Source organism: Dermacentor albipictus, chromosome 1 (genome assembly GCF_038994185.2).
Source record: "Dermacentor albipictus isolate Rhodes 1998 colony chromosome 1, USDA_Dalb.pri_finalv2, whole genome shotgun sequence".
NCBI classification, from domain to species: Eukaryota; Metazoa; Arthropoda; class Arachnida; order Ixodida; family Ixodidae; genus Dermacentor; species Dermacentor albipictus.
In genome coordinates this window covers 281,789,804-281,815,328 of record NC_091821.1, presented here as the reverse complement: position 1 = coordinate 281,815,328, position 25,525 = coordinate 281,789,804, and the positions used below count along the sequence as shown (strand labels likewise).

The following is a 25,525-nucleotide window of genomic DNA, read 5'->3' as shown; positions in this document are numbered from 1 at the left end:
TGATCTTAATAATACTTAAGCTGTTGACATGCATTGTAGTTAGGCAGACATCAATTTTATGGAGAGTGGCAATATTTATTTACCATGCTGCTTAAGCACCCTAGAACAGACAGTGTACATTTGTATGTGTTCTGCAGTCGCAAACCATTACAATATATATGTCACACCTCTGCATTTCATATTGCAAAATTGTGCTTTTTCAATTTCTCATTCAGCCAAAATTTCTGTTCCAGACATGCAGTAATGAGGACGGCACCAGCTAGTATAAAGCAACACACTCCACGCACTAAACATAAGCTGCTGCCTGCTACAACAAGGCCATTGTGTGGACATTAGCTGCTACTACAAGGTAAATAACACGTGGTTCAGAAATGAATATGCCCAATATATGCTGTATTGGCTTGCTAGTCTTGAGATACATGTCATTTATTTGCAGCAGAAATGAATGTTTGTTCATGTTTATGGTTCAATATAATTGGTTCAAACATAAAAGAAAACACACATGAGTTTGGCTAATCTGTGCTGTATCTCATGTGTCACTGTTCTGCCCCAACAGAGTCTACGCCAAGCACATCTTGGTCATCACGGTAGCCCCCATCTCCACCAACAGAAAGGGGCTGGAGCCGAATTCGCAAGGCTTTACACCACAAACAAAGAAGCGAACGCAGAAGAATTTGCACCACCACCAGCACGGACAAATTGGCTGAGTCATCCAGGTAACTCAAAAAGGACTTTCTAGAAATTCTTCATCTTCAGATGCACCTGCAACTTCTGATCAAGCACGGACGACGCTGGCCAAAAGAGTTCCGTCAGTTTGCCCTTAATCAGCTTCCTGGCTATGTCAATTCCATTTGTGCCAAGTGTAATTTTTCTTCTATAAATGCAAACTTTATCATTGCCTATTCTCGTTAGAGATCATTCATCCTCATCCAAACATAAAGGTTAACCGATTATTTGCTGATACTTAATACCAGTCACTGTCTAGTAGCCTAACATATCTGTAGCAGTATCTTCCAGTGCATGTTGTTATGCACAATTGCTCTCCTGAAATAGCTGATGCAGCATCGGCATGTGTCTTGCATTAACCTACGTACCGTGTGCTATGCACCATTTTACTTTTCTTGATGTTCTTAAAAAGCCTTCAATGCATACAGAGCAGAGTGGCTTCTCTCTTGAATGCAAGCTTTCTCATTTTCCATATTCCTAGTCTCGTTGATGATTACTCTTCTTCCTCGATAGCATGGGTCTATGCGCAAGCTACATTGAAGTGATTGAAAGCAGAATCTGGTTTTGCTGCTCCACTTGGTTGTGGAAGCCGTGTTACATTTCTCGAATGTCGGGGCCTGTTCAATTGCATTGGTAAGCGGTCTCTCAAAGTAAGCATTTGCTCCTGCAGTCCGCACAGTGACATAGACTCCCAGTATACACACACTGTAACTGGTGCTTCCCGTTCATTCTTTCCTGCTGCAGCCAAGGGCAAATTGTGCTTGTGGCCTGCCTCGGCCATGATTTGCTCAAAACGGAGACCAGCATGTGTGCTTACACGGTTAGAAGTGTGTGAAGTTGATAGCCGTATGGATGGAAAGGCGCGCAAAAATGGCTGCCAAAGGTGATGCCCACGAAAGCGACTTGTCCACATTGAGACAAAAGTGGGACACCATGTGTGAGCCACACATTAGCGGCCCTCGAAATAAAATAAACGTGCAGGTTGTAAAGGAGTTAATGCTAAAATGCCGGATAGTCCATGTCGCTATGTTGGTTGCGGCAGCAGATGTCTGCGTCACCTGATTGCTTCGCAATGGAAGTTGCTCATCTTCAACGGCAACTGTCGTTTCAAACAGGTGCGACGCTCTGTCCAATCTGTTGGTACCGCTGGTTGTTGGTCATTACCAGACCACCACATGCGATGAAGGCATGCATTATGCCTGTAATTAGGTGGCTGAATGTACCGTAAGAGACCCATGTACGTGAATGCTCACTGTTGCCATATGATTCGTAGCCAATGTACCGTATTTACTCGCATAATGATCGCACTTTTTTGTCAGAAAAAATTGACGCAAATTCAGGGGTGCGATCATTACGCGGGTTAAATTTCCCGCGAAAACAATTTTTTTTTTTGTCCAGCGTTTGCTGCGGGATGTGGGTGCGGGACACCAAAACAAAAATGGCGGCCGGCGGAGCAAGCCGAACGTGCCGAACGCTATCTTTTTTTTTTTCTTCTCGTGAGTACATTACGTGCATTGAAACAGTTTCTTCCGTGTCAGTGATGAATAATATCGTTAATATCGGCAAGTTTGCGGCAATAACATAGCCATGTCCACTATGAGGGGACAGAAACAGATGGGCGCGCTTAGCTGCCAGTGACAGAAACCCATGGCCGGCGTGCTGCGGAAACTGCGGCACCTGTTTTCACTACTATCCTAACACGGCACGTTTCCGCTAAGGGTGGGCGAATATCTTAGCTGTGTTACAAGCGTTGGCGTATGAACAGGGTACACTTTTAACGTATCAGTGTAAACGTAGCTACTATCATTGCTGCGCGCGATTTGTTGCGTGCTCACGAGTGCAGATGAAAAGAATCGAAAGGCGCCTTTTTTGTTTTTGTTGACTACAACCATTATAAAGCCTACCCATAATAAAGGCTAGTTTGGTTGTGCGGAAAATGATGAAAGTAATGAAATGAGGCATCTACTTAAGCATGTTTGGTGCGTGCAGACGAGTCGTTCACGTAGCTTTCGACAGATGGTAAGCGCGATCATTATTAGCTAGACTTGGCACACGACATATCGCTGCGGCAAGTTCAGGGTGCGATCATTACACAGGAAATAAAAAAAATCGAATTTTGACGACAAAATTCAGGGGTGCGATCATTACGCGAGTGCGATCATTATGCGAGTAAATACGGTATAATGTATTGTGTGAACATGCGGTGATTTATTGCTGTTTAATTTTTCTGTTATCTCACATGGTTATGGTCGCCGTGTTGTTTTTCGAATATTGCGGCCTGGTCAGTTGTATTGGGAAGCAGTCTCTCGACGTAAGCATTTGCTCCAATAGTCTGCGCAGTGACATAGACTCCCAATTTACACACACCGATTCATGCTCCCCGTTCACCCTTTACTGCTGCAGCCATGGGAAAATTGCACCTGTGGCCTTTCTCAGCTGCGATTAAGCACAAAAAGAGACCAGCATACGTGCTTACATGGTCTGATGTGTATGAAGTTGAGTAGAAAGGCCCGCAAAAGCGGCTGTTGAAAGTGATGCCCAGGAAAGTGGCTTGTCGATATTGAGACAATGTGGGACACCAAGTGTCAGCCACACATTAGCGGCCCCCGAAAGAAAAGAAACGTGCAGGTTGGAAAGGGGTCAACGCTAAAATGCCGGGTAGTCCATGTCGCTGTGTTGGCTGTGGCAGCAGATGCCTGCATCACCCAATAGCATCGCAATGCAAATTGCTCATCTTTAACGGCGACTGCCGCTGCAAACAGGGGGGACACTCTGTCCAATCTGCTTGCGCCGCTGGTTGTCGTTCGTAACCAGACCACCATGTGCGATCATGAAGGTGAGCCGTTTACGAACTCGCATCAATGATTCCAGTGTATCTCGACATGCAAATTTTATTTCTGCTATTGCACGAGAATGTACACTGCTTGTCTTCTGCCAATAAAGTCGCACGCTCCGTTCATTCACTTGTGGCTTGTTTGTATAGGCGTCAGTAGAGGCTTTTGGTCTCCTGGCAATTAGAACGTACCAGCTACGCGGCAGCCAAGGCATTGAGGCACGCCGCATAGCCGGCAAGAGAAGCACGGTGCGTACCAGCGTACGCTACCGGCAAAAAGCGATCATATTGAATTTAGCTCTAAAAAACTGACTTCCACTTCCGAGTTGAGCAGCGCCACCTGGCATCCACCTAAGTAAGTTCCATGCGCTGCCACTGATAATTTTCTAACCACTCCGGAAGGTACAGTTTCCCTTCTCTAAAGTTGGTTCTTTATTCCATGGTGTGCACGTCGTGATCCCGTTGTGTCGTAGTTGTCCTCTGTGCATGTGTGTTGTCAGGCTTTTGTAACCATGGCGTCAGTGGCGTCTTCAAGCGGTGTGAGAAAGAGGCATGCCTTATCGCTGGAGACGAAGGAATGTGTTATATGGGACATAGAAAGTGGGCTGAAGAAGGCGTCGATGGCAGCCAAATACGGCGTTTCCGACACAACCGTGTCGATCATATACAAGGTCAAATTGTGGCAGCAACTGCACGAAGATTCGTCTTCACCGTCACGGAAGAGAATACATAGGTCGAAGTACGAAGGCGTGGACGCAGCGCTCTTTTGATGGCTCCGTAAAGTTGGGGCTCAGAGTATACCAGTGAGGTATGCTCCAACAAAAAGCCAAGTCCCTTGGTGACCTTTTAGGCCACGATGAGTTCAACCTACTTAATGGATGGATCCAGCGATTCAAGGTTTGATGATGATGATGATGTGTGTTTTTTTGTGGCGCAAGGGCCAGGTTTGGCCAAAGAGCGCCATGACAAGTGGTAATGTTGACGATGTATTATGGAACATGTAACTTGGCTGTAAAGTGGCCTAAAAATATTCGCTGTAAAGTGCGTAAAATTAACTTGTTATAAAATTATGGCGATGACAGATGACGAATACTACGAACATTAAAATCCATCGCAAAAGAATGATGCAGAATAGAAAATATATGAGAAGGTAAAAATGCCTAGAGCACTGTTGCCTCGCCAGAGCCCTTGAAACACAAGGGCCTAGAGGCACGTGCTACACGAAAAAACTATCGCAGCGCCATCCTCTGAAGAGAGGAGACGCTACGAACATGTTGGGCTAACAACATGCAACACAACATCTTTCAGATAACTTAGGACTGCGTTAGTGTCGAAGAGCGGTTCTGGGCCGAGTAACATTACAGGATGAAGGGCAATATGCTGCCGGTATGCTAACGGAAAATGTTTCTTTCTGTCAGATTCGGCTTTCCGACACTCCAGGAGGACATGGAGGACGGTCAGCCTCTCTCCGCATCTCCCACAGGCTGGAGGTTCACTTCCGGTGAGTAGGAAATTATGGGTGCCAAACGTGTGTCCTATTCTGAGACGACAGAATAGGACATCCGTTCGGTGCGATTTTGTAGTAGACGGCCAAAATCCTAACTGTGGTTTTATCAGGTGGAGCTTATTATCCGTTTCCGCATCCCACATGTGTTGCCAGTGATCTCGCAGCCTCCTTCGCAAGAAAGGCCTCAGATCTGTGACAGGCACTGCAGCGGTAGGGTTAACAGCTTGCAATGTGATTGACGTGGCCATCTCGTCCGCCAGAACGTTACCTTTGATTCCCCTATGGCCAGGGACCCAGCATATTATGATGTTCTGGTTAGTTGAGTACGCTTTGCACAAGACCGAATATAGTTCATAAATACGGGATTTTTATGTTTGCTGAGTGACATTAAGGCCTTCACGACGCTGAGAGAGTCTGTATAGATCGCTGCTTTTGGAAGTTTCGATTTTCTTACGTGCTTTACAGCAAAGAGTAATGCGTAGGCCTCGGCCGTAAAGATACTTGTTTCCGAATGCAGTACATCGGATTCCGAAAACGATGGGCCGACGGCTGCATAGGATACCCCGGCATTTGACTTCGAAGCATCTGTGTAAAACTCTGCGCAGGAGTGCTTGTGCTGGAGCTCTAGGAAATGCATTCGGATTTCGGCCTAAGGAGCGTGCTTTGTAACTTTTATAAAGGATATGTCACACTGTATCACCCGCCACTCCCAAGGAGGTAAGAGCTTGGTTAGGTGCATTAATCGATGCTCGAGGAGTGGGACATGCATTTCCTCGCTAAGCTCCTTCACACGCAGCGAGAAAGGCTGTCTTATGGAGGGACGATTGCTGAAAAGTGTAGCGCACGTCATATCGGTAACGTTATGAAAACATGGATGTTCAGGATTGGAGCGTATTTTAAGGAAATATGTAAAGCTGATGTATGATCTCTGTAGGTGGAGAGACCATTCATTTGATTCCACATATAGACTTTGTATGGGACTCGTTCTGAAAGCGCCAGTGGCCAGTCGGATTCCTAGATGGTGCACTGGGTCTAGCATCTTTAGTGCGCTCGGGGCGGCAGAGTGATAAATCACGGCACCATAGTCTAGTCGCGATCGAATGAGGCTTTTATATAGATTCATTAAACACTTTCTGTCACTACCCCACGTAGTCTGGGATAGAAGTTTCATTATATTCATTGTTTTCAGACATTTTTCTCTAAGATGTTTAATGTGGGAGACGAAAGTGAGTCTGTAGTCAAGTATGATACCTAGGAATTTGTGCTCTTTGCTGATAGGTATTCGTTGTCCACACAGTTCTAAGGAAGGATCCGGAACCAGGCCTCTCTTTCTTGTAAAAAGAACGCAAGAGCTTTTGTTAGGATTGATCTTAAATCCATTCTTGTCTGCCCACACTGAGACTTTGTTCAGGCCATGCTGTACCTGTCTCTCGCAGACTGCGAGGTTACAAGATTTGAAAGCTATTTGAATGTCGTCCACGTAGACAGAGTAAAAGATGGCGGGTGGTAATGAAGCACGAAGCGTGTTCATCTTCACTATAAAGAGCGTGCAGCTGAGCACGCCTCCTTGGGGTACACCCGTTTCTTGCGTAAAAGGGCGTGAAAGTGCATTGCCGACTTTTACTCGGAAGGCACGATTTGACAGATAGCTTTCTATTATATTATGCATATTACCGTGGATGCCCATTTCTGACAAGTCTCTTAAGATTCCGTAACGCCACGTCGTATCGTACGCCTTCTCCATATCGAGGAATATGGATAAGAAGAACTGTTTGTGTACAAATGCGTCCCAAATATTTGCTTCTACACGCACAAGGTGGTCAGTTGTGGAGCGTCCTTCTCGGAAGCCGCACTGATAAGGATCAAGAATTTTGCTCTGTTCAAGGAAAAAGATGAGTCGCCGATTTATCATTTTTTCGAACACCTTACAAATGCAACTTGTGAGGGCTATCGGGCGGTAACTTGCCACTGAGGAAGGGTCCTTGCCTTGTTTCAAAACAGGGATAACAATGGCTTCCTTCCATGCAGCTGGAAGGTACCCTGCATCCCAAATGGTGTTGAAAAGTGTGAGTAGTGTAACCTGCATGTCATTGTGTAAGTGTTTGAGCATTTCATACATGATTCTATCAGATCCTGGTGCGGAGCTGTTGCATGCGCTCAAGGCAGCTCTCAATTCGGCAATACAAAAAGGGCGGTTGTAAGGCTCATTCTCTCGACCTTTTCTTGTTAATGGCTTACGTTCTTCTGTTTGTTTGTATTTGAGGAAGGATTGTGTATAATTTGTTTGACTTGAAACGCTCTCAAAATATTCCCCAAGTGAGTCTGCCTGGTCTTGCAGTGTATCGCCCTGTGTGTTTACCAGGGGGAGTGAATGTGTTTCCCGCCCTCTAATCCTATTAACTCTGTTCCAGGCTTTGGCCTCATCCCTAAACGAGTTAATATTCGATAAGAACTTGTGCCAGCTTTCTCTTCTGGCCTGTCGGCGGGTTCGCCTGCCTTGGGATTTAGTTTTCTTAATGTTCATAAGATTCTCTGCAGTGGGAGAAGCGCGTAGCAACCCCCACGCCTTGTTCTGATTCTTACGGGCGATCCTACATTCGCTGTTCCACCACGGTACACGTCGTTTGCATGCCAGACCACTCGCTTCGGATATGCATTTTGATGCGGCATCTATTATGAATAATGTAAGATACTCCACAGCAGCATCAATTTCTAGAGAAGACATGTCGGCCCATGAGATGTTAGTGAGAGTTCGAAATTTCTCCCAGTCAGCTGTGTCTACCTTCCACCTAGGAGCTTTCGGAGGGTATTCGTTTTCTTTAGATGTTCTTATCAGTATAGGGAAGTGGTCGCTCCCGTAAGGATTGTTCGTGACTTCCCATTCGAGTTCGGGCAGTATGGACGGGGAAACTATGGTAAGATCTATTGAAGAAAAGGTTGTTTGCTAGGGAGTAATACGTGGGTTCCTTCTTATTGAGCAAGCACGCACCTGAAGAAAAAAGGAACTGTTCAACAAGACGACCTCGCGCGTCTGTACGAGTGTCGCCCCACAGGGAGCTGTGCGCATTGAAATCGCCAAGAAGAACATAAGGTTCTGGCAATTGATCTATAAAGGATTGGAATTCGTGTTTTGTTAACTTGTAGTGTGGGGGCACGTAAAGAGAGCAAATGGTAATGAGTTTGTTTAGGAAAACAGCTCGAACCGCCACTACCTCAAGGGGGGTTTGTAGCTGTAAACGCTGACAGGAAATACTTTTATGTATACAAATGGCAACACCACCTGATGATACGACAGCATCATCGCGATCTTTGCGGAACTTGACATACTGTCGGAGAAAGTTTGTGTGTTGTGGGTTTAAATGTGTTTCCTGTAGACACAGCACTTTTGGATTGTGTTTTTGTATAAGCTCTTGCACGTCATCAAGGTTCCTAAAAAGACCTCTGACGTTCCATTGAATAATTTGTATCGCCATTTTGAAGGTAAATAAGTGCTGTGTGTATGGAAACGGAGGTGATGCCTTAAGTTACAGAGCTCTTTCGAGGCCCTGTAACGGGCGTTCTACTCTTTCTGGAGCGTTCAAGGGAGCCTCGCCGCTCCTTAGGCGCTGGGTGCGCCTTGAGGATAGTTGTAGTGTCCTTCGCCTCTTTTGAGGCGCCGGACACGTGCTCTTGCGAGCGAGAATTTACCAGCGAGGGCCCTGCCTTGGAGGGCAAGACCCCTGCACCCACCAGCCCGGAGGTCGATGGGGCTCCGTGGGGGATTTGGCTGCGCTGGCTGTTGCCAGCGCTGGAAGGGGCCGCGGAGGTTGGGGCAGCCTCAGCTGCGCCCACCTTCGGGGTCGGTGGCCCCGTCTGGTGGGTTGACGGAGCAGGGCTAGCTGCAACCGCCGCGGGGCCAGATGGCGTGACTGCCGACTCGCTGGTTGTGAGTCGGACAGCCGCCGGTGGCCGTTGTGTCACTGCCCCCTGACGCGTCACATCGGCAAAACTTTTCTTGGGCAGGTATGAAACCCGCCTGCGTGCCTCTTTGAAGGATATATTCTCTTTTACTTTGATCGTTACAATTTCTTTTTCCTTCTTCCATGAGGGGCACGACCGCGAGTACGCGGCGTGATCCCCGTCACAGTTTACACAGTGGAAAGCGTTCTCACAAGCTTCAGAGGTGTGTTCTTGGGCACTACATTTAGCACAAGTCTGGCGGCCTCGGCAGCTCTGCGAGCTGTGGCCGAAGCGCTGGCATTTGAAACAACGGAGTGGGTTTGGCACGTACGGCCTAACACGGAGCTTGATGTACCCGGCCTCGATTGACTCGGGCAAGATACTTGATCCAAAAGTAATTATAAGGTGCTTCGTCTGAATCTCTTTACCGTCCCGCCTCATCTTAATTCTTCTGACGTTGATCACATTTTGTTCGCTGAAGCCCTCCAGGAGCTTCGCCTCAGTCAGGTCAATCAAATCATCATCTGACACAACACCACGGGTGGTGTTCATTGTACGGTGCGGGGTTACTGTTATGGGAGTCTCCCCAAATGACACTAGTTGCGGTAGTTTCTCATATTGTTTTAAATCGCGGAGCTCCAAGAGAAGATCGCCGCTTGTCATCCTCGATACCTTATAACCTGGACCAAAAACATCAGTCAGGGACTTTGAAACAAGGAATGGTGAAATGTTTCGCACGGCTTTGTTTGGCTTTTCAGAATGAACAACGTGGAAGCGGGGAAAATTCTGGGTTTGGTGTCCAAAAAACTTGAAGACATCTTCGGTGCGCCCTCGTTTCTGAGGGCGATCAACAAGGGAAGGGAAAGAAGTTTCCATGAAGAAATATATACATTCGGCAACAGCGCCGACCACCCACCACGGAGCCCAACGAGGGGACGCGGCAGAGCTTGCATACAAGACTGCACGACGCCAGTCGTACGCCGTCACTATAACCGAATATGGTGTACCCAAGGTTGGATAGCCACACAGGGTTAACCCTCGCCGCCAGGAGAAAGGAAGTAAACAGAAGAGAAAAGGAGACAGGAAAGGTCAAAAAGTGAGAGATAAAGATGAAGATTGAAGGAGGGAGAGACAGGAAAAGGCGACTGCCGATTTCCTCCGGGTGGGTCAGTCCGGGGGTGCCGTCTATGTGAAGCAGAGGCCAAAGGGGTGTGTTGCCTCCGCCGGGGGGCCTTAAAGGTCCAAATACCCAGCTTCGGCTCAACCCCCAGGATCCCCTTTTCCCCAGACACGGCTAAGCCGCGCACGGCTACACGCGGGAGGGGCCAACCCTCGTGTGCTCGGGTCCGTGGTGTCGCAACACACCAAACGCCTGCTTGCGCAGACGCCCCTGCGGGCGATTCAAGGTTTGCCATGGCATCAGCTGCAAAGTGGTGTGCAGTGAAAGCGGTGATGTCAACGACGAGCCCATCAAAGTCTGGCTTCGCTTAAATTTGGAAACCATGCTGTCCACGTATACGGACCCAGACATATATAATGCCAACGAAGCTGGCATATTTTATAACCTTTTGCTCAACCGCACTCTTGTGCTGAGAGGCGAAAGCTGCTCTGGCCGTAAGGCCTCAAAAGAGCGCATAACTGTGTTGTTCTTCACTAACATGGATGGAAGCGACAAGTGCCGCCTGTTTTTCAATGGAAAATCAGCAAGGCCATGTTGCTTTAAAAGGCAAGAGCGCCTGCCAGTGACATATAAATCCAACAAAAAAACATGCATGACGCAAGACATGTTCACAAGCTAGCTTTGCAAGTTCGATGAAGACATGGTGGCAGAGAAGCGACAAGTCGTGCTCGTTCTTGACAATTGCACAGCTCGCAACATCCTGCCAAAGTTGACTGTAGTCAAGTTAAAGTTTCTGCCTGCCAACACAACTGCAAAATGTCAGCTGCTCGACCATGGTGTCATTGCAACCGTAACTGTACAAGAAACGTATCTGCAAAAGAATTTTGCCGAGCATGCAGCAGCAGCCTCTTAAAGTGAATTTAAGGGGTGCGATTAATATGGTTGCCGCTTCATGGTGGCAGGTAAAAGCCACTACAATACGCAACTGCTTCAAAAAAGCAGGCTTCGTGCACAATGCAGAGGGTCTTGACACCGATAAGATGGTCAACACCGACGACGTGTGGTCCGGCCTCATTGAAAGCAGGTTTTTTTCCGCCACAGACACCGTCCAAGAATATCTCGATGCCGGTGAGTCTGACCTTCTTGCCTGCGAGGACGCGAGCACGGATGATGTGATCGTCGCAGCGGTGCGCCGTAGTGCTGAGCTGGCAACCGAAGACCAGTTGGACGCCGAGGTCAACCTGACGCCAAACCCAGACGTCCCATGCAAAGGTGCTTTGGAATACCTCAGCAAAGTGAAGATGTACTGCGCGAAGAACAGTTTGAATGAGAAGGCGCTTCAGTGCTTAAGCCTTGTAGATGATAAAATTGTTCGAAGCGCTGTTAAAAAAAATCTCCAGGCGAAAATAACAGCATTCTTCCACTGATGCCGCACTTGTCAGGAGAACTTGGTTTCCGTGCTGTGTTTCGGTTGTGTTGCATGTGTGTGTGAGTGAAATATGTAATAAACTGTGTTTGAAAGGTGGGTGGTCCGTTTGGCATAGGCAAAAGCTGAAAAAAGCATGCTTTGGTTATAACACGGTACCGCTTATGGCGTGGATTTTTACAACTCTCGCAACTTACGTTATAAGCGGTCAACACTGTATAAAGGGCCACAAGCTTTTCAAGCATGATATCTCCTCCATGGATTACACTGACTGTTATTCCATCTTCTCCTGCTGCTTTTCCCCGGGTCATGTCCTGCTAGGCCCTTCTGACCTCATTGCTAGTTATAGGAGTTTCCGTATCCTGTTAATCACTGTTTTGAATGGAGTTATCCTGAGTCCTCTGGGTACTGTACAGGTCAGTATAGAATACTTCCGCTGCTTTTACTATACCTTCGAGATTGCTGATGATATTACCCTGCTTCTCTTTCAGTGCATATATCTTGGTTTGTCCTATGTGAAGTTTCCTTCTCACTGATTTCATGCTGCATCCATTCTTTACTGCTTCCTCAATCTTTAACACAGTATAATTTGAAATATTATTTATTTTATCCTTGTTGATTACTTTTGACACTTCCGTGAATTCTATCTGATCTCTTGAGTTGGACACTTTTATGCTTTGTTGTTTCTTTATTAGGTCCTTTGTTACTTTGGAGAGCTTACCTACTGGTGGCCTAGGTGCCTTACCTCCCACTTCAATTGCTGCTTCTGAAGCCAGCCTAGTTACTGTTTCATTCATTACCTCTATATCATCTGCATCTCTCTGTTCTAAAGCTGCATATTTGTTTGGAAGCAACAGCCTGAGGCGGTCTGCTTTTACCCTTACTGCATCTAGGTTGGCCTGTTTCTTTTTGACAAATTTTACTCTTTCTCTCTTCATACTGAGGGAAATCCTAGACCTCACTAGCCTATAATGACTGCACTTTACCCTACCTAACACTTCAACATCCTGCATTATGCTGGCATTGGCAGAGAGTATGAAATCTATTTCATTTCTTGTTTCTCCATTAGGGCTTTTCTAGGTCTGCTTCCTGTTGCTATGCTTCCTGAAGAAGGTGTTCACTATTCAGAGCTTATTTCTTTCAACAAATTCGACCGACATCTTTCCTCTAATGTTCCTAGAAGTCATGCCATAGTTGCCAATTGCTTGTTCACCAGCCTGCTTTTCACCTACGCATTGAATTCACCCATGACTACAGTACACAGAGTTGGCACTTTTCTCATCGCTAATTCAATATCTTCATAAAACTGTAGCAGGGAAGAAGTTTGGGCGTGTTGGTGGGATACATACAGACTGGGATACAAAGTGCAACAAATGACACAGGGACAAGCAGGAACACAGGACGAGCGCTACCTTTCAACAATTGATTTATTGCAGCTGGTGAGTATATATATACTCACTGGGACGCCACTGCAATAGACACGCTGAAGGGAAGGAGGAAAAACAGTCATGTGACTACTATGCCCAAAAATTCAAGCTCTTTCCTTGATAAAAGTATAGACGGCATGCTAACACACTCGTCACCTGCTCTGGCTATCTCAGCTGCTTCCACAATTTCCCTCGTAATCTTATTCCTGTGGCGATAGACAACAACAGTTTGTTTCAAGAGCGGGAAACATGCTGCCTTCACGTCACATTTTCTACAATGGGCAGACAGATGCCCATCTATTGCGATGCTCTCCACTTTGTTACTATGCTCCGCCAGACGTACGTTTATTTAAACATCTGCCCGTCTGGCCCACGTAGTACTTCCCACACGAAAGTGGGATCTTATACACAACATTGCGAGTGCATGTAACAAAAGGATCTTTGTGCGCGGTAGCGCAACCAGGCTTTCGTTTCCTCATGGGACAGCTCAACACACTCAACCTCAAGAGTTTGTTAGGTGCTGTAAACACAACGTTTACACCAAAACGTTGCCCAACCTTTTTTACGTTGTGGGAAACCTTATGAAAGTAGGGAATTACCGCCACTTTTCGTTTGTCCCTTTCTTCTTTCCTTTCACTTTTGTCATCCGCTCTCTGCTCATCGCTCATGCGTGAAGTTAGTTTCCTTTGACGATGCAGGCCTTCAGCAACCGAGATAATGATATGTCTCGGATAGTTCACTGCTTCCAGATGAGCCACCTGCTTACTAAGGCCCTCATCCAGCAAGTGAGCACAGGACTTAGATAGAACGCATGACAGGAAAGAACGTACGATACTTCTTTTTATGAGGTTAGGGTGTGCAGGTTCAAGCTCGGGCCCTCTCTTTCTGCATTCGGTCCAGGATTTTACCTCCTGCAATTCTGGCTATGCTTGGGGGGTTCCCTCCGTCTTTTAACCATGGCAGAAGGTTGTGCAAGGTTTTCCGTGCTGAGTGGCGTCGACAGGCTGGTTTCTACCGTGAGTGGTTGTACGTAAGCATCTTTTGTGACGACGACGTGAGGTGAGTACGCAAAGATGCTGGGAACACTCAAGGCTGGTGACATATTCCACTGAAACCTTCTGGCACGGCGTTCTGGATGCCCTTCATCCCTTGGCTTCATGCAAGGTCGAGCCTAGTGAGGACAGGCTCCACACTATATGTGACGCCGACGTTCCTGAGGAAGTTCGCTGGATTCTGTGCCTCAGTCCAAAATTCGTCGTTCAGCCTCGGAAGGATCTCGCTGAGCTTCTGACTTGCGTCCGTGATGTGGCTAAGATGGCGCCAGTGGAGGAACGTGAGGCCTGTGTTTCTCAGGGAGTCAATGTGCTCTCTTGTGGCGGACATGAACGCACGGGTGAGCGGATCGGTCGAGTGGCGGCTACTCTTCGGGAACGCAGGCTGTGTGTTCTGCCTGCGGACAAGGAAGGGGGTTTCGTGGTGCTTTTGCAGGGTGTTTTCCGTGATAAAGCCTGTGCTGCAATATGCGCTGTCTTTATTCCTATTCGACGTGTTTTGCTGAAGAAAGTAAAGTTGCGAGCTAAGCAGATGTGTAAAGATCTTAATTTGGCAAATGTTGTAAAGAAAATCAATGGCACTGACGGTGACTGCCTAGAAATGTTTTTCACCGCCAAGACCCATAAGGATGATTGTCCTTTTCGTATCATTGTTTCTGAATCCGGGACGTGGCAGAAGTGCGTCGCAGAATTCCTGCAAAATAGCCTGAGACTCCTCAACGTGGCGGATCCATTCCTTCCCAAAGATTCATCAGCTGTGATGAACTTTTTAAATGGAGCCGATGGCAAGTGCTTAACTGCATTTTCTGTCGACATAAAAGATTTGTTTTATTCATTGCCACATGAGGGTTCGCTGTCCAGTGTTGAGGCGGCAATAGATGAGCACGGCGCTGTCCTTTTTTCTCACGCTTCTGGTGTTAGTGTGACAACGTTTTTAGAGCTCTTATCATTTTATTTGAGGTCCACTTTTGTTCAATTCGACAATAACATTTACCTGCAAAAGTAGGGTGTTTGCATAGGCTCTTGCATAGCGCCCATATTAAGTGACCTGTTTTTAGCTCGATGTGACAAAGCTTTTGCTGTGCGGTTGGGTGATTTGGGCGTTGTGAAGGTATTTAGATATGTAGATGATTTTTTGGTATCTTTAGATAGATCACTACTTGATCCGGCTGCCAGTTCTCATGTAGATTGCCGTTTTGATGTTCAAACCCTGCTGTTAGCTGTATTCTTGCCTCATTCAATGAGTATTATAGGCCACTTACGTTCACCACTGAATTTCCAGCGCAGGGCAATATCAGGTTTTTAGACTTGTATTTGCATTTCAAAGCTGAACACGTGTGTTGGGTATATGAGCCCAGAGCTAATAAGCCGCCCTTGAGGTACAGTTCTGCACACTCTAAACTCATAAAAAGAAGTATCGTATGTTCTTTCTTGTCATGCGCTCTATCTAAACCATGTGCTCACTTACCGGATGAGGGCCTTAGTAAGCAGGTGGCTCGTCTGGAAGCAACGAACTATCCAAGACATATCATTATCTCGGTTGCTGAAGGCCTGCATCGTCAAAGGAAACTAACTTCACGCATGAGCGATGAGCAGAGAGCGGATGACGAAAGAGAAAGGAAAGAAGAAAGGGACAAACGAAAAGTGGCGGTAATTCCCTACTTTCATAAGGTTTCCCACAACGTAAAAAAGGTTGGGCAACGTTCTGGTGTAAACGTTGTGTTTACAGCACCTAACAAACTCTTGAGGTTGAGTGTGTTGAGCTGTCCCATGAGGAAACGAAAGCCTGGTTGCGCTACCGCGCACAAAGATCCTTTTGTTGCATGCACTCGCAATGTTGTGTATAAGATCCCACTTTCGTGTGGGAAGTACTACGTGGGCCAGACGGGCAGATGTTTAAATAAACGTACGTCTGGCGGAGCATAGTAACAAAGTGGAGAGCATCGCAATAGATGGGCATCTGGCTGCCCATTGTAGAAAATGTGACGCGAAGGCACCATGCTTCCCGCTCTTGAAAAAAACTGTTGTTGTCTATCGCCACAGGAATAAGATTACGAGAGAAATTGTGGAAGCAGCTGAGATAGCCAGAGCAGGTGATGAGTGGGTTAGCATGCTGTCTATATTTTTATCAAGGAAAGAGCTTGAATTTTTGGGCATAGTAGTCACATGACTGTTTTTCCTCCTTCTCTTCAGTGTCTATTGCAGTGGCGTCCGAATAAGTATATATATACTCACCAGCTGCAATAAATCAATTGTTGAAAGTTAGCGCTTGTCCTGTGTTCCTGCTTGTCCCTGAGTCATTTTTTGCGCTATGTATCCCAGTCATAAAACTGTTCTATTTCTTCATTATAGTTATTCATTATAGTGACTGGAGGATGAAGCATAGGCTTGTGCTGCCTTTATTCTATACCTCCTATTCAGCTTTATTACTACTGCTACCCTCTCATTACTGCTGTAAAATTCTTCATTGTTGCCTGCTACATCCTTATGAATTAGGAATCCTACCCAGCATTGTTTCTTATCTGTAAGTTCTCTGTAGCGGCTGTCAGTCAGCACTGTAAAAGCCTCCCCAGTTCTAATCTAACTAAGATAATTCCTCAGAGTCCTGCTAAGCTAGCTTCGCTCGAGAGGGTTCATGTGTTGAGCATTTCTGTTTCCAGTGGCAGGTTTTCTTTCTCTCCTTTTTTTTTTGCCAGTGTCAGGCACCACTCCAAGCCTGGAGATGTAAAGCAAAAAAAAAAGAAAGGTGAGAGAGAGAGAAAAGTTGAGAGCAAATGAGGCTCTACTAGTACATGTTAAACCAAATTAGGGAGGCCCACTAAGTTTCAACAAAGGCACTACCTCACCAGAACAGGAACTGGCCTCCCTGGTGAAGCATTCAAACTTACGACCTTCAGCTTAGAGGCCCTTCTACCTCTGCTCCACCCCACTCCCTCAGACACACAGCTACAAATGGAACACTTGTACACTTTATCAAATGCTTTTGCAAAATTAACACATATTACATCAATATGTTGTCTTTCATCTATTGGTTTTGCAAACTAGTGGAACATTTCTATAAGCTGTGATATAGTAGACAGACCACTTCTGAATCTATGCTGATATTGCATTTCATATTTATATAAACAACCTATTCGCACAACTGCAACAAGAGCATATGAAATACAAGAATAGCCAAGGCACACATTGAACCACCCTATCCCCCCCCAATGAGAGTGCATATCTGTAATCTACAGATATGTGCCAGAGCAAGACCTGACCCCTCGAATGGGACGCGAGCCAGGAAACTTGCAACATCTGTGAGAAGAAGCCAAGAAACCTATCGAAGAAGCACAGCATAAGGCAAAGAGCCAGTATGATAGAAAGAAGTGCCCAGCATTAAAGTATGTGGTGGGTGATGTGGTAGTGGTGAGACGGCCACCAGTGCACACTGGGGAGCCTACTAAAGCTAAAGTAAGATATTGTGGCCCTTTTGCTGTGTCTCGAATACTTTTTGCTGATGCATATGGACTCATTGACATGAACTTCCGTGCCGAGAATGCCAGTCTGCATTGCATGACAGCACGTGCAAATCAGTTAAAGCTATTTCACAATGTGTCCAAGGACTAAGTCGACAGTGATGAGGGTAGCACCAATACAACTGCCCTAGAACTACTTGGGCCAAGACAAAGCGAGCAATGACAAACGAGAACAAGACATTTCCAAGACTATGCTATTGACTGACTAAGGACAGCCAGTGAGCCAGAATGACCGAGTGTTAGCATGAGGTAGCAGTGTCAAACACCATCACCATTATTCTAAAAAAAAATAACAAGCAGCAGTTGGTGTGGAAGGTTGCGCTATGCATCTGTGTGCACGCTGTGACCATACTTAGCATGTATCTGTCGTGTTATCAAACATTGTTTTGTTCTACTTTGTTGCAGTTAGGCGATGCAGAGCTGTAAAATTATGTTTGGTAGGTGACTATTTTGCTGTTTTAGTGCGTTACATATCATCAGTACCTATATACCACATGCCTTTGATAACGTGCATGCAGACTTATTTCATGTTGCCACATTCAACTGAGGCCATTTTCGTAGATTTTACTGCAAAAATATTTTTTTTGTTCCGGTGGTTTGAAACTACAAGACGCGCGCTAACACACGCCCACTTAGCTCACTATTTACGTCTTGGTAGCTATCGTTTCGTATTTCTGTGGGGCAACCAGCACCCATATTTCTCTGGCGAAGTTATCTGTGCTTGCGTCGCATGTCAATGCCACATCTGCGCATGCGTTGGCGTGCGGGCGCGAGCTTTCACATGCTGGAAAATGTACGTGTAGTTTGGCCTTAAGACCAGTTGCCTTTTCAAAGTGCTTTGCAAGAGATGGGTTCAAAACACCAGCACTTGCTCCTACACACAGAGGTGGGTTGGCTGTCATGTGGAAAAGTGCTGGCCAAGGTTTTTGAGTTGAAGTGAGCATTTTTCTAGCAAAAGCTAAAGGGCTGGGAGAGCTTTTTCAAAGACCCTTCATTCCTAACTAAGCTTGCCTATTTGTGTGACATGTTTGTGCAGCTCAATCCCCTGAACTCCAGCATGCAAAGGGTTGGGAGTAATGCTGTATCATCTGGTTACAAAGTCAAGGGCTTCTGTAGGAAATTCCAAGGTTGGCTAAGTCAGGTGGGAAGAGATGATTATTGTCCGTTTAGGTTGCCAAGTGACTTTGTAACATCTGGGAAGTAACCACAGATGACAAAGAGGCATTAAGGTACACATTCGAGTACACTCAGATGCCACCTAATGAGTCCCAGAGTTTGTTGCTGACACATGGCTCGTGGGCCCTTTCTAGGTAGGTGCAACTTGCTTCACTCATGAAAGTGCTAATGCTGAAGATGAGCTGGTGGAGCTTCTAGATATGCAGGCAGAGTTTGCCATCATGGACCTCAAAACATTTTTGTTGGGAACAGTTGAAATGTTTCCCCTGCTCTGCAGAAAGGTTGCAAGATTTTTGTTAGTGTTTTCAACAACATATGTATGTGGACATGCATTTTCAAGACTTGCTTAGTTGAAAAGCAAGTACAGTGAAATCTCGATATAACAAACTTCAGGGGACTGCAGTAAATTGCTCATTATTCTGAAAGATTGTTATAGTAAAAGCCCTAAAATTAACCATTCTGCTTATCAACCCATCACTTCATAAGTTGTCACCATATGAGCTATCCACGAAACTGTCGCTGCTGGCTCTCAGAACGCGTTTGCTATTTTCCATAGATTCCACTGTCATACACCACCAAAGCACCGTATAATAAGAGTGACGCGTACAAAACAGACGCTGACGTTAACAAAACTACCAACAAAAAGGTAGCTCCATGTTGCCTCCAAAGCGCAATGTTTCATGCTTTTTATTTGTTTTGACATTTCTGGCTGTGGACACTGCAATTGTCTCGCTCGAGGCAGACACCTGAAGTATGTCAAAGCGCAAGCGCGCGTAAATGACACTGTCTGGGAAGTGCGAAATGTGACTGTGTGGCATCCCCAATTAAATTATGGGGTTTTACGTGCCAAAATCACTTTCTGATTATGAGGCACGCCATAGCACAGGACTCCTGAAATTTCGACACCCTCGGATTCTTTAACGTGCACATAAATCTAAGTACCACGGGTGTTTTCGCAATTTGCCCCAATCGAAATGCAGCCGCCGTGGCAGTGATTTAATCCCATGACCTCGTGCTCAGCAGCCCAACACCATAGCCACTGAGCAACCACGGCGGGTGTGTGGCATCCCAACAAGTACAGATGTTACATTTCACCGCATGCGTAGCTAATGTGACCGCAGAAATAAGCACAAAAGAAAGAGGTGTGCACAGAAAGAAGGGTGAAAGAAGGAAGAGATGTGCCTGCGTTGCTAGGCGACTTTTCTGGGAGGAGCACACGCTCGCAAAACCTGATGCGTCGTCACCTCTGCTTGCCTACATTCTTCTTTTCTGAACTTGTACACCACAAAGTCCACTCTCTATGCCTTGTCGTCTGCTAGCCTACTCTTTCGGCTGCTGTGAAGGACACACGGAAATCTAAGAATCCCTAGATTTCAGAATATTAGTTCGTAGTACTGAGGCATTGTTAACATCACAGGGAAACTGAGTAATGATCGTTATTCTGAAAAGTTTGGTATTCTGAAGTTTGTAGTAGTACTGAAATATTTTTGGACTGAAACTATAAGGATTCAGCAAGGGATTTCTGGAAACTTTGTTAATCTGAAAAGTTTGTTAATGTGGTGTTCATAGTAACGAGGTTTCACTTTATTGCAACTGGCTGAACGTCAATGCAGACATACAGCTATGTTTAAGTGCAACCATGCCACGAATTGACGAGGTAGCAAAAGTGATGTAAAGAGGGTCCTTTGATGTGTTGCTTGTGTAAGCCAACAAATAGTGTCCATTTCATGTTTATGAATATTCGCATTATTTGCTGCAGTATTGTATACAATGCGTTGCTTGTGAAATTAATAACCAGTGTATATATCAGATGGCAAATACAGTAAAACCTCGTTATAATGAAGTTGAAGGGAGGGTTGTAATTACTTTGTTATAACCACTAGTTCATTATGCCACTATCCATTTCTATCCACAAATAGCAAGCAAGAGAGGATGTACTCACCACTAAATCTCACAGCAGCCCGCCATGCGAAAAAGAAAATGGCTGTTGCACAGAAAAAAAAAAAAGAAAAAAAAAGAAGACAGCAAGGAATTGCTACTTCATTGAAGCCAAACGTCTTGTCACTGATCGATCAACAGCACATCAGCGGGCAGCTTTCTGCGCAGAAAAATAGTCCTTGATAGATTTTGACCGTGTCTTCTTCAGGCGAATTATGGCTTTTTCAGCTGCAGCCACTAGTATTTCGAGTTCGTCCTCACCGTCATCGTGAGTGCCAAAAAAGCAGTGCAGCGGGTCTGCCACATCTAGCACTTGTGCGGGCTTCGGTATGCCGGGTTCGCCAATATATTGGGCTCCGGGTTGCCATCGACACCTTCGTCACTGTCGTCATTAGGCACCCTCGTCATCACACACGCAATTTTCATCTCCGTTACCTCTTCCATCATCACTGCGTCAGCAACGGCACTGATGTACGAGCAGAAGGTGTTGCAGCCGGGCACAACACCGGCATCAAGGAGAGCATCCCACGACGCTAGGGCTTGGTCACCCACGGCACCCTCATTAACGGCAGCACCGAGATCTTCGCTGTAACCGCCGCTGCTGATGCCAAATGAGGCATGCCATAAGCAACTGGCGATCATGCTTGCCGGTAAAGCCATTCAAGCTACCCGCCGTGGTTGCTCAGTGGCTATGGTGTTGGGCTGCTGAGCACGAGGTCGCGGGATCGAATTCCGGCCACGGCGGCCGCATTTCGATGAGGGCGAAATGCGAAAACACCTGTGTGCTTGGATTTAGGTGCACGTTAAAGAACCCCAGGTGGTCAAAATTTCCGGAGTCCTCCACTACGGCGTGCCTCATAATCAGAAAGTGGTTTTGGCACGTAAAACCCCAAATATTATTATTAAGCCATTCAAGCTGTAGCATCTCAATTGCCCTGTACAAGTCGATCGTGGACTCACGCTTCATGCTCATATTGAGCAGAATCCAGTCAATCACACGCTTGCGGTAGCCTGACTTAAAGTTCATGATAACTCCTTGGTCGAGGGGTTGCACAATTGCAGTGCAGTTGTGCAACCCCTGAAGCATAGCTTCAAGAAGCATAGCTCGATGCAACCCCAAGAAGCACAGCTCGATGTTTTTTTAGCACAGCGGCAGCGTGGTGGGCCGCGCAGTTGTGCAGTATGAGGCATATCTTCTGGTTCAGCTTGTCCAGCCGCTCGTCCCACTCCCGCAGCCATTGTGCAAAAATTTCTCGCGTCATCCAAGCCTTACGGTTGGACACATAACTCACTTGGAGCTTTGGTTTGCCTTTGAAGCATCGTGGTGATGCACTTTTGCCGACCACGAGTGCCGGAAACGTTTCCGACCTATCCATGTTGGCACAAAGCAACATGGTTACGTGGACCTTGCTCTGATTACCGCCTTGGAAGCGTTCACCTTTGAGGGCCAAGGTTTTTTGCAGCAGCATCTGGTAGAACAGGGCTGTCTCATCCGTGTTGAACAAATCGTTGGCACTGTATTTTTCTAGCAGCTGTCCAACGTTTGTCTCCACCCACGCCACTGCAGCTTCGCGGCCGACAGAGTGCGCTTTCCCGCTGACAGCCCTGCCGACGATGTCGTGGCGCTCCTTGGAACGCTGCAGCCAGCCAACAGTTGCCACAAAATCGTCGTGCCCCATGATGCACGTGAAGTCCCTCGCTTTGCGCTGCAACAGTGTCCCACTCACGGGAGTGCCACTTGCTCTTGCATTCAAAAACCACTTGAAGACCACTTTCTCTACAGCTTCGAAAGCTACAGCTTTTTTTCTTTTGCCTTTTATGCCATGTGCGACAGCACTGCTGACAGATTCTTTACTGCTCAAAATCGTCGACAGTGTGCTTAACTGTACGCCGAAATCATCGGCCACTTATTTCTTCTTTACGCCGGACTCAACGCGTTTCAGCATAGCCACTTTCTGCTCGATTGATATCATTTTGCACTTCTGTTTGCCGTCATCCATCTCCTTTCTGGCAGTGGGAACTCGCACGAACAAACCGATAGAAACACTGATATCGTTGATGCGCATGGAGGCAACGATAAGCAACAACAATACTGCAGTTGGCACCGCCCCACACATGCAGTGGAAGAGCGAGCGGGTCCACCATTTCCACAGGAAAGGGGAGGCCGGGAGACGTGCACAGAATATGCGAATGTCGCGCGCTATAAGACATTGACCTGATGGGTACTAAAATAGTCAGTAAATGCTCGTTGTGGAAAAAAAAAAAAAATTGCTGACGATCGCATTACTTTCTAACAGGAAATTTGAGTGCAGCTCTTCAGCTGTTTTGGCTTTTCTATATACTGAGGCAAATAATTCAAGCAAGACATATACATACAGTTACAGGTTTTTATTCTTCACTTCTTCAGGAAACACTCCACTCCCAGTTCTTGATTGTCATGAAGGTAGCTTTGTGGTCGGAGAAATAGATGGATATATGCTAAATTTGCTGCACCAATGCCTGATTTGGCATAGCGCACCTCTGGATTCTGGCAGCAACAGTGCTGGGCCTCTGCTCAGGCAGCTCGTTTAGCAGCAGTGGCAAACGAAGGACTTCCACCGGTTGCCTCACACAGAAAGAACTGGCTGATAATAAACTACTTATATAGGCAGACGGATTGTTTCATAATATAAACTGTGAGCTTCGGACAGTCTGTCTGGTGCAGAAAATTTCGCACCGGCCACCGCAAATGGAGCGCAGGTTGGCGCAGCTGCCTCACTTATCGGGAGGTTGTGGGAGGCAGTGCGTATGCGCATAGGAACATTGCGCGGCGAAGAGATGGCAGCAACTGACTGGTGCTGCTAGTGATTAAACTGAAGGTGGCTTTGTATTTTGACTTGGGAAACGCGCACCGTGATCCGCTGATACCGAGCCGGTGCTTCAGCAATCAAAGAACACTGCGCACTCTCGTGCTGTCGCCACCATGGAGGAGAGGATGGGGGGAAGGGGTACACACAGTGGCAAACGGCGGCGACTATGCGTTTTGGCTTGGGCAGCAGCACATCATCAAGATCAGCCACCACCGAGCGAGCGCTCTGATTGCCGCCGCACATGGGTGGCATTAGAGGAGGAGCGAAGAAAGCAAGGCTCGTGCCGTATGGAGCTGGTTATGGCAAGGTACGGCAGAGCCGCGAAACGCAGGAATAGGCACCAAAGAGCTACGCTCTAAAAAAAAAAGGTTCATTATGTCCATTGCGAGGAAATTTTAGCTTCATTCAAACGAGGTTTTCAATACATGGGCATCTAATAAAATTTCAAGGGGAACCATTATTGTTTCATTATATCCATTAGTTCATTATATCGTGTTTCGTTATAATGAGGTTTTACTGTACTTTCATCCTTCGTCATGACATTGTACACACAGCCTGCGGGCCCATGAATAAGTTGTCACCAACGGGAGGAAGCTGGCATCAAGTGCAGGACAACTCTAATGTTGATGAACTGAGGCCCCAATGCATGTACAAGAAAAAGGCCTGCACATTTTCTGTATAGCCATCAGTCACAACAGTTACAGCGCTTTCTTCAATACACAATGTGAACATATATTGTGTTGGGGTTGAAAGAAAAATGTAAACGAAATTACCCCAGCTCACGCCATTAAGTTTAATGGGCTTCCACAATGTGAACAGTGGGAACAGATGGGTCAGGGATTACATTGTACATCACCAGCAATTAGCAAAAGCCAGAAGAGGTGAGATTGGTGGTTGATGGTGCCATCATTATATGGTTGACTGCCACGAGGCATGAAGGTGCTGGAAAGGACATGGCCAGCTAGGATTACAAGAAAGATTCAACAACGGCCACCTTGGCTTGACAGCCGCCACAACAAAGCATGTGAAGAAGGAGCACTCACAAATGGGACTGCTCGGCAAGACTCAGCAGGTGTGCTTGGTCAACTGATGCTAAGCCACCCGCTTGCAGCAGTTCAAGCAGGGCCTGCTGGCGCTCCTCCCGTCGGGTCTCATCCCCAGGGTGCGTCAGATGCTCCAGTACCTGCGTAAATGCCTGCTCGTGAAGTCCATTAACAATATGGTAACATTAACAATATCGAAAAAGCATTCGATAAGGTCCCTCATGGTCTTCTCTTAATAAAGTTATCGCATCTTAACATTCATCCTTGTGTTCTAAGCTGAATTCGAGGGTTTTTACCTAACCGTCAGCAGTTCGTATACAGTAAAAGCTCGTTAATTCGAACCGCAAGGGGAGGCCGCTTCAGTTCGAGTTAACGAAAGTTCGAACTAACGAAAGTGAAGGAGAGCAACAGTACACTGCGATTTGGAAGCAGTAGGGCATGTCAGAAATTTGCCGTGTCAGAAAGTGATGGTGTGTGCCGCGGGCACACGCCATCTTCAAGTCGAAGCTCTGGTTCCGACTGTACCACACCACCGATGCCCACCGAAACGAACGTTAGCCGAGGCTTAACACCATCACAATGAATCGCGACGGCCGATACCTCCTAAGCTGAAAACAGAGGTGCACAACCGAAGAGACAAAAACGCTGAACATGTGAAGGTGGCGAAGGGCCTGATTCGTTGGTTCTTGATTGCAAGCGCAGCTGCGACGTACTTGATTCGCTGTGTTTTGGCGCTTGGCGTGCCATCTCCGCACAACATTAGCAGCTGCACAAGATTTGCAAAGCCTACGAGATTCACAACGGGCGAGAAGTCTCGGAGGTTACGTAGAATGGAGAGGCGGCAGCAGCCGCTGCCTTTTGGCTGACCCTGCGTCGGTTAGATTTTTTTCCGATTTTGCCTTCTCTCGCCGTTCTCTCCGTTTCGGAGGCAATACAGCCTTGTGTGTAGGCAGTAGGCGCGTTTCTCTGGC

General features: G+C 46.6%; 1 protein-coding gene across 4 annotated transcripts in view; it reads right to left on the bottom strand.

Annotated features, from left to right (window-relative positions):
- The window catches only part of Vps8 (vacuolar protein sorting 8), a 962,017-nt gene that overhangs the window by 348,482 nt on the left and 588,010 nt on the right, over positions 1 to 25,525 (bottom strand). For all 4 annotated transcript variants that reach the window (XM_070531351.1, XM_070531354.1, XM_070531353.1 and 1 more), the window contains one exon: positions 24,555 to 24,694. In XM_070531351.1, the coding sequence (XP_070387452.1) occupies positions 24,555 to 24,694 (140 nt within the window). The remainder of the gene's footprint in view (positions 1 to 24,554; positions 24,695 to 25,525) is intronic.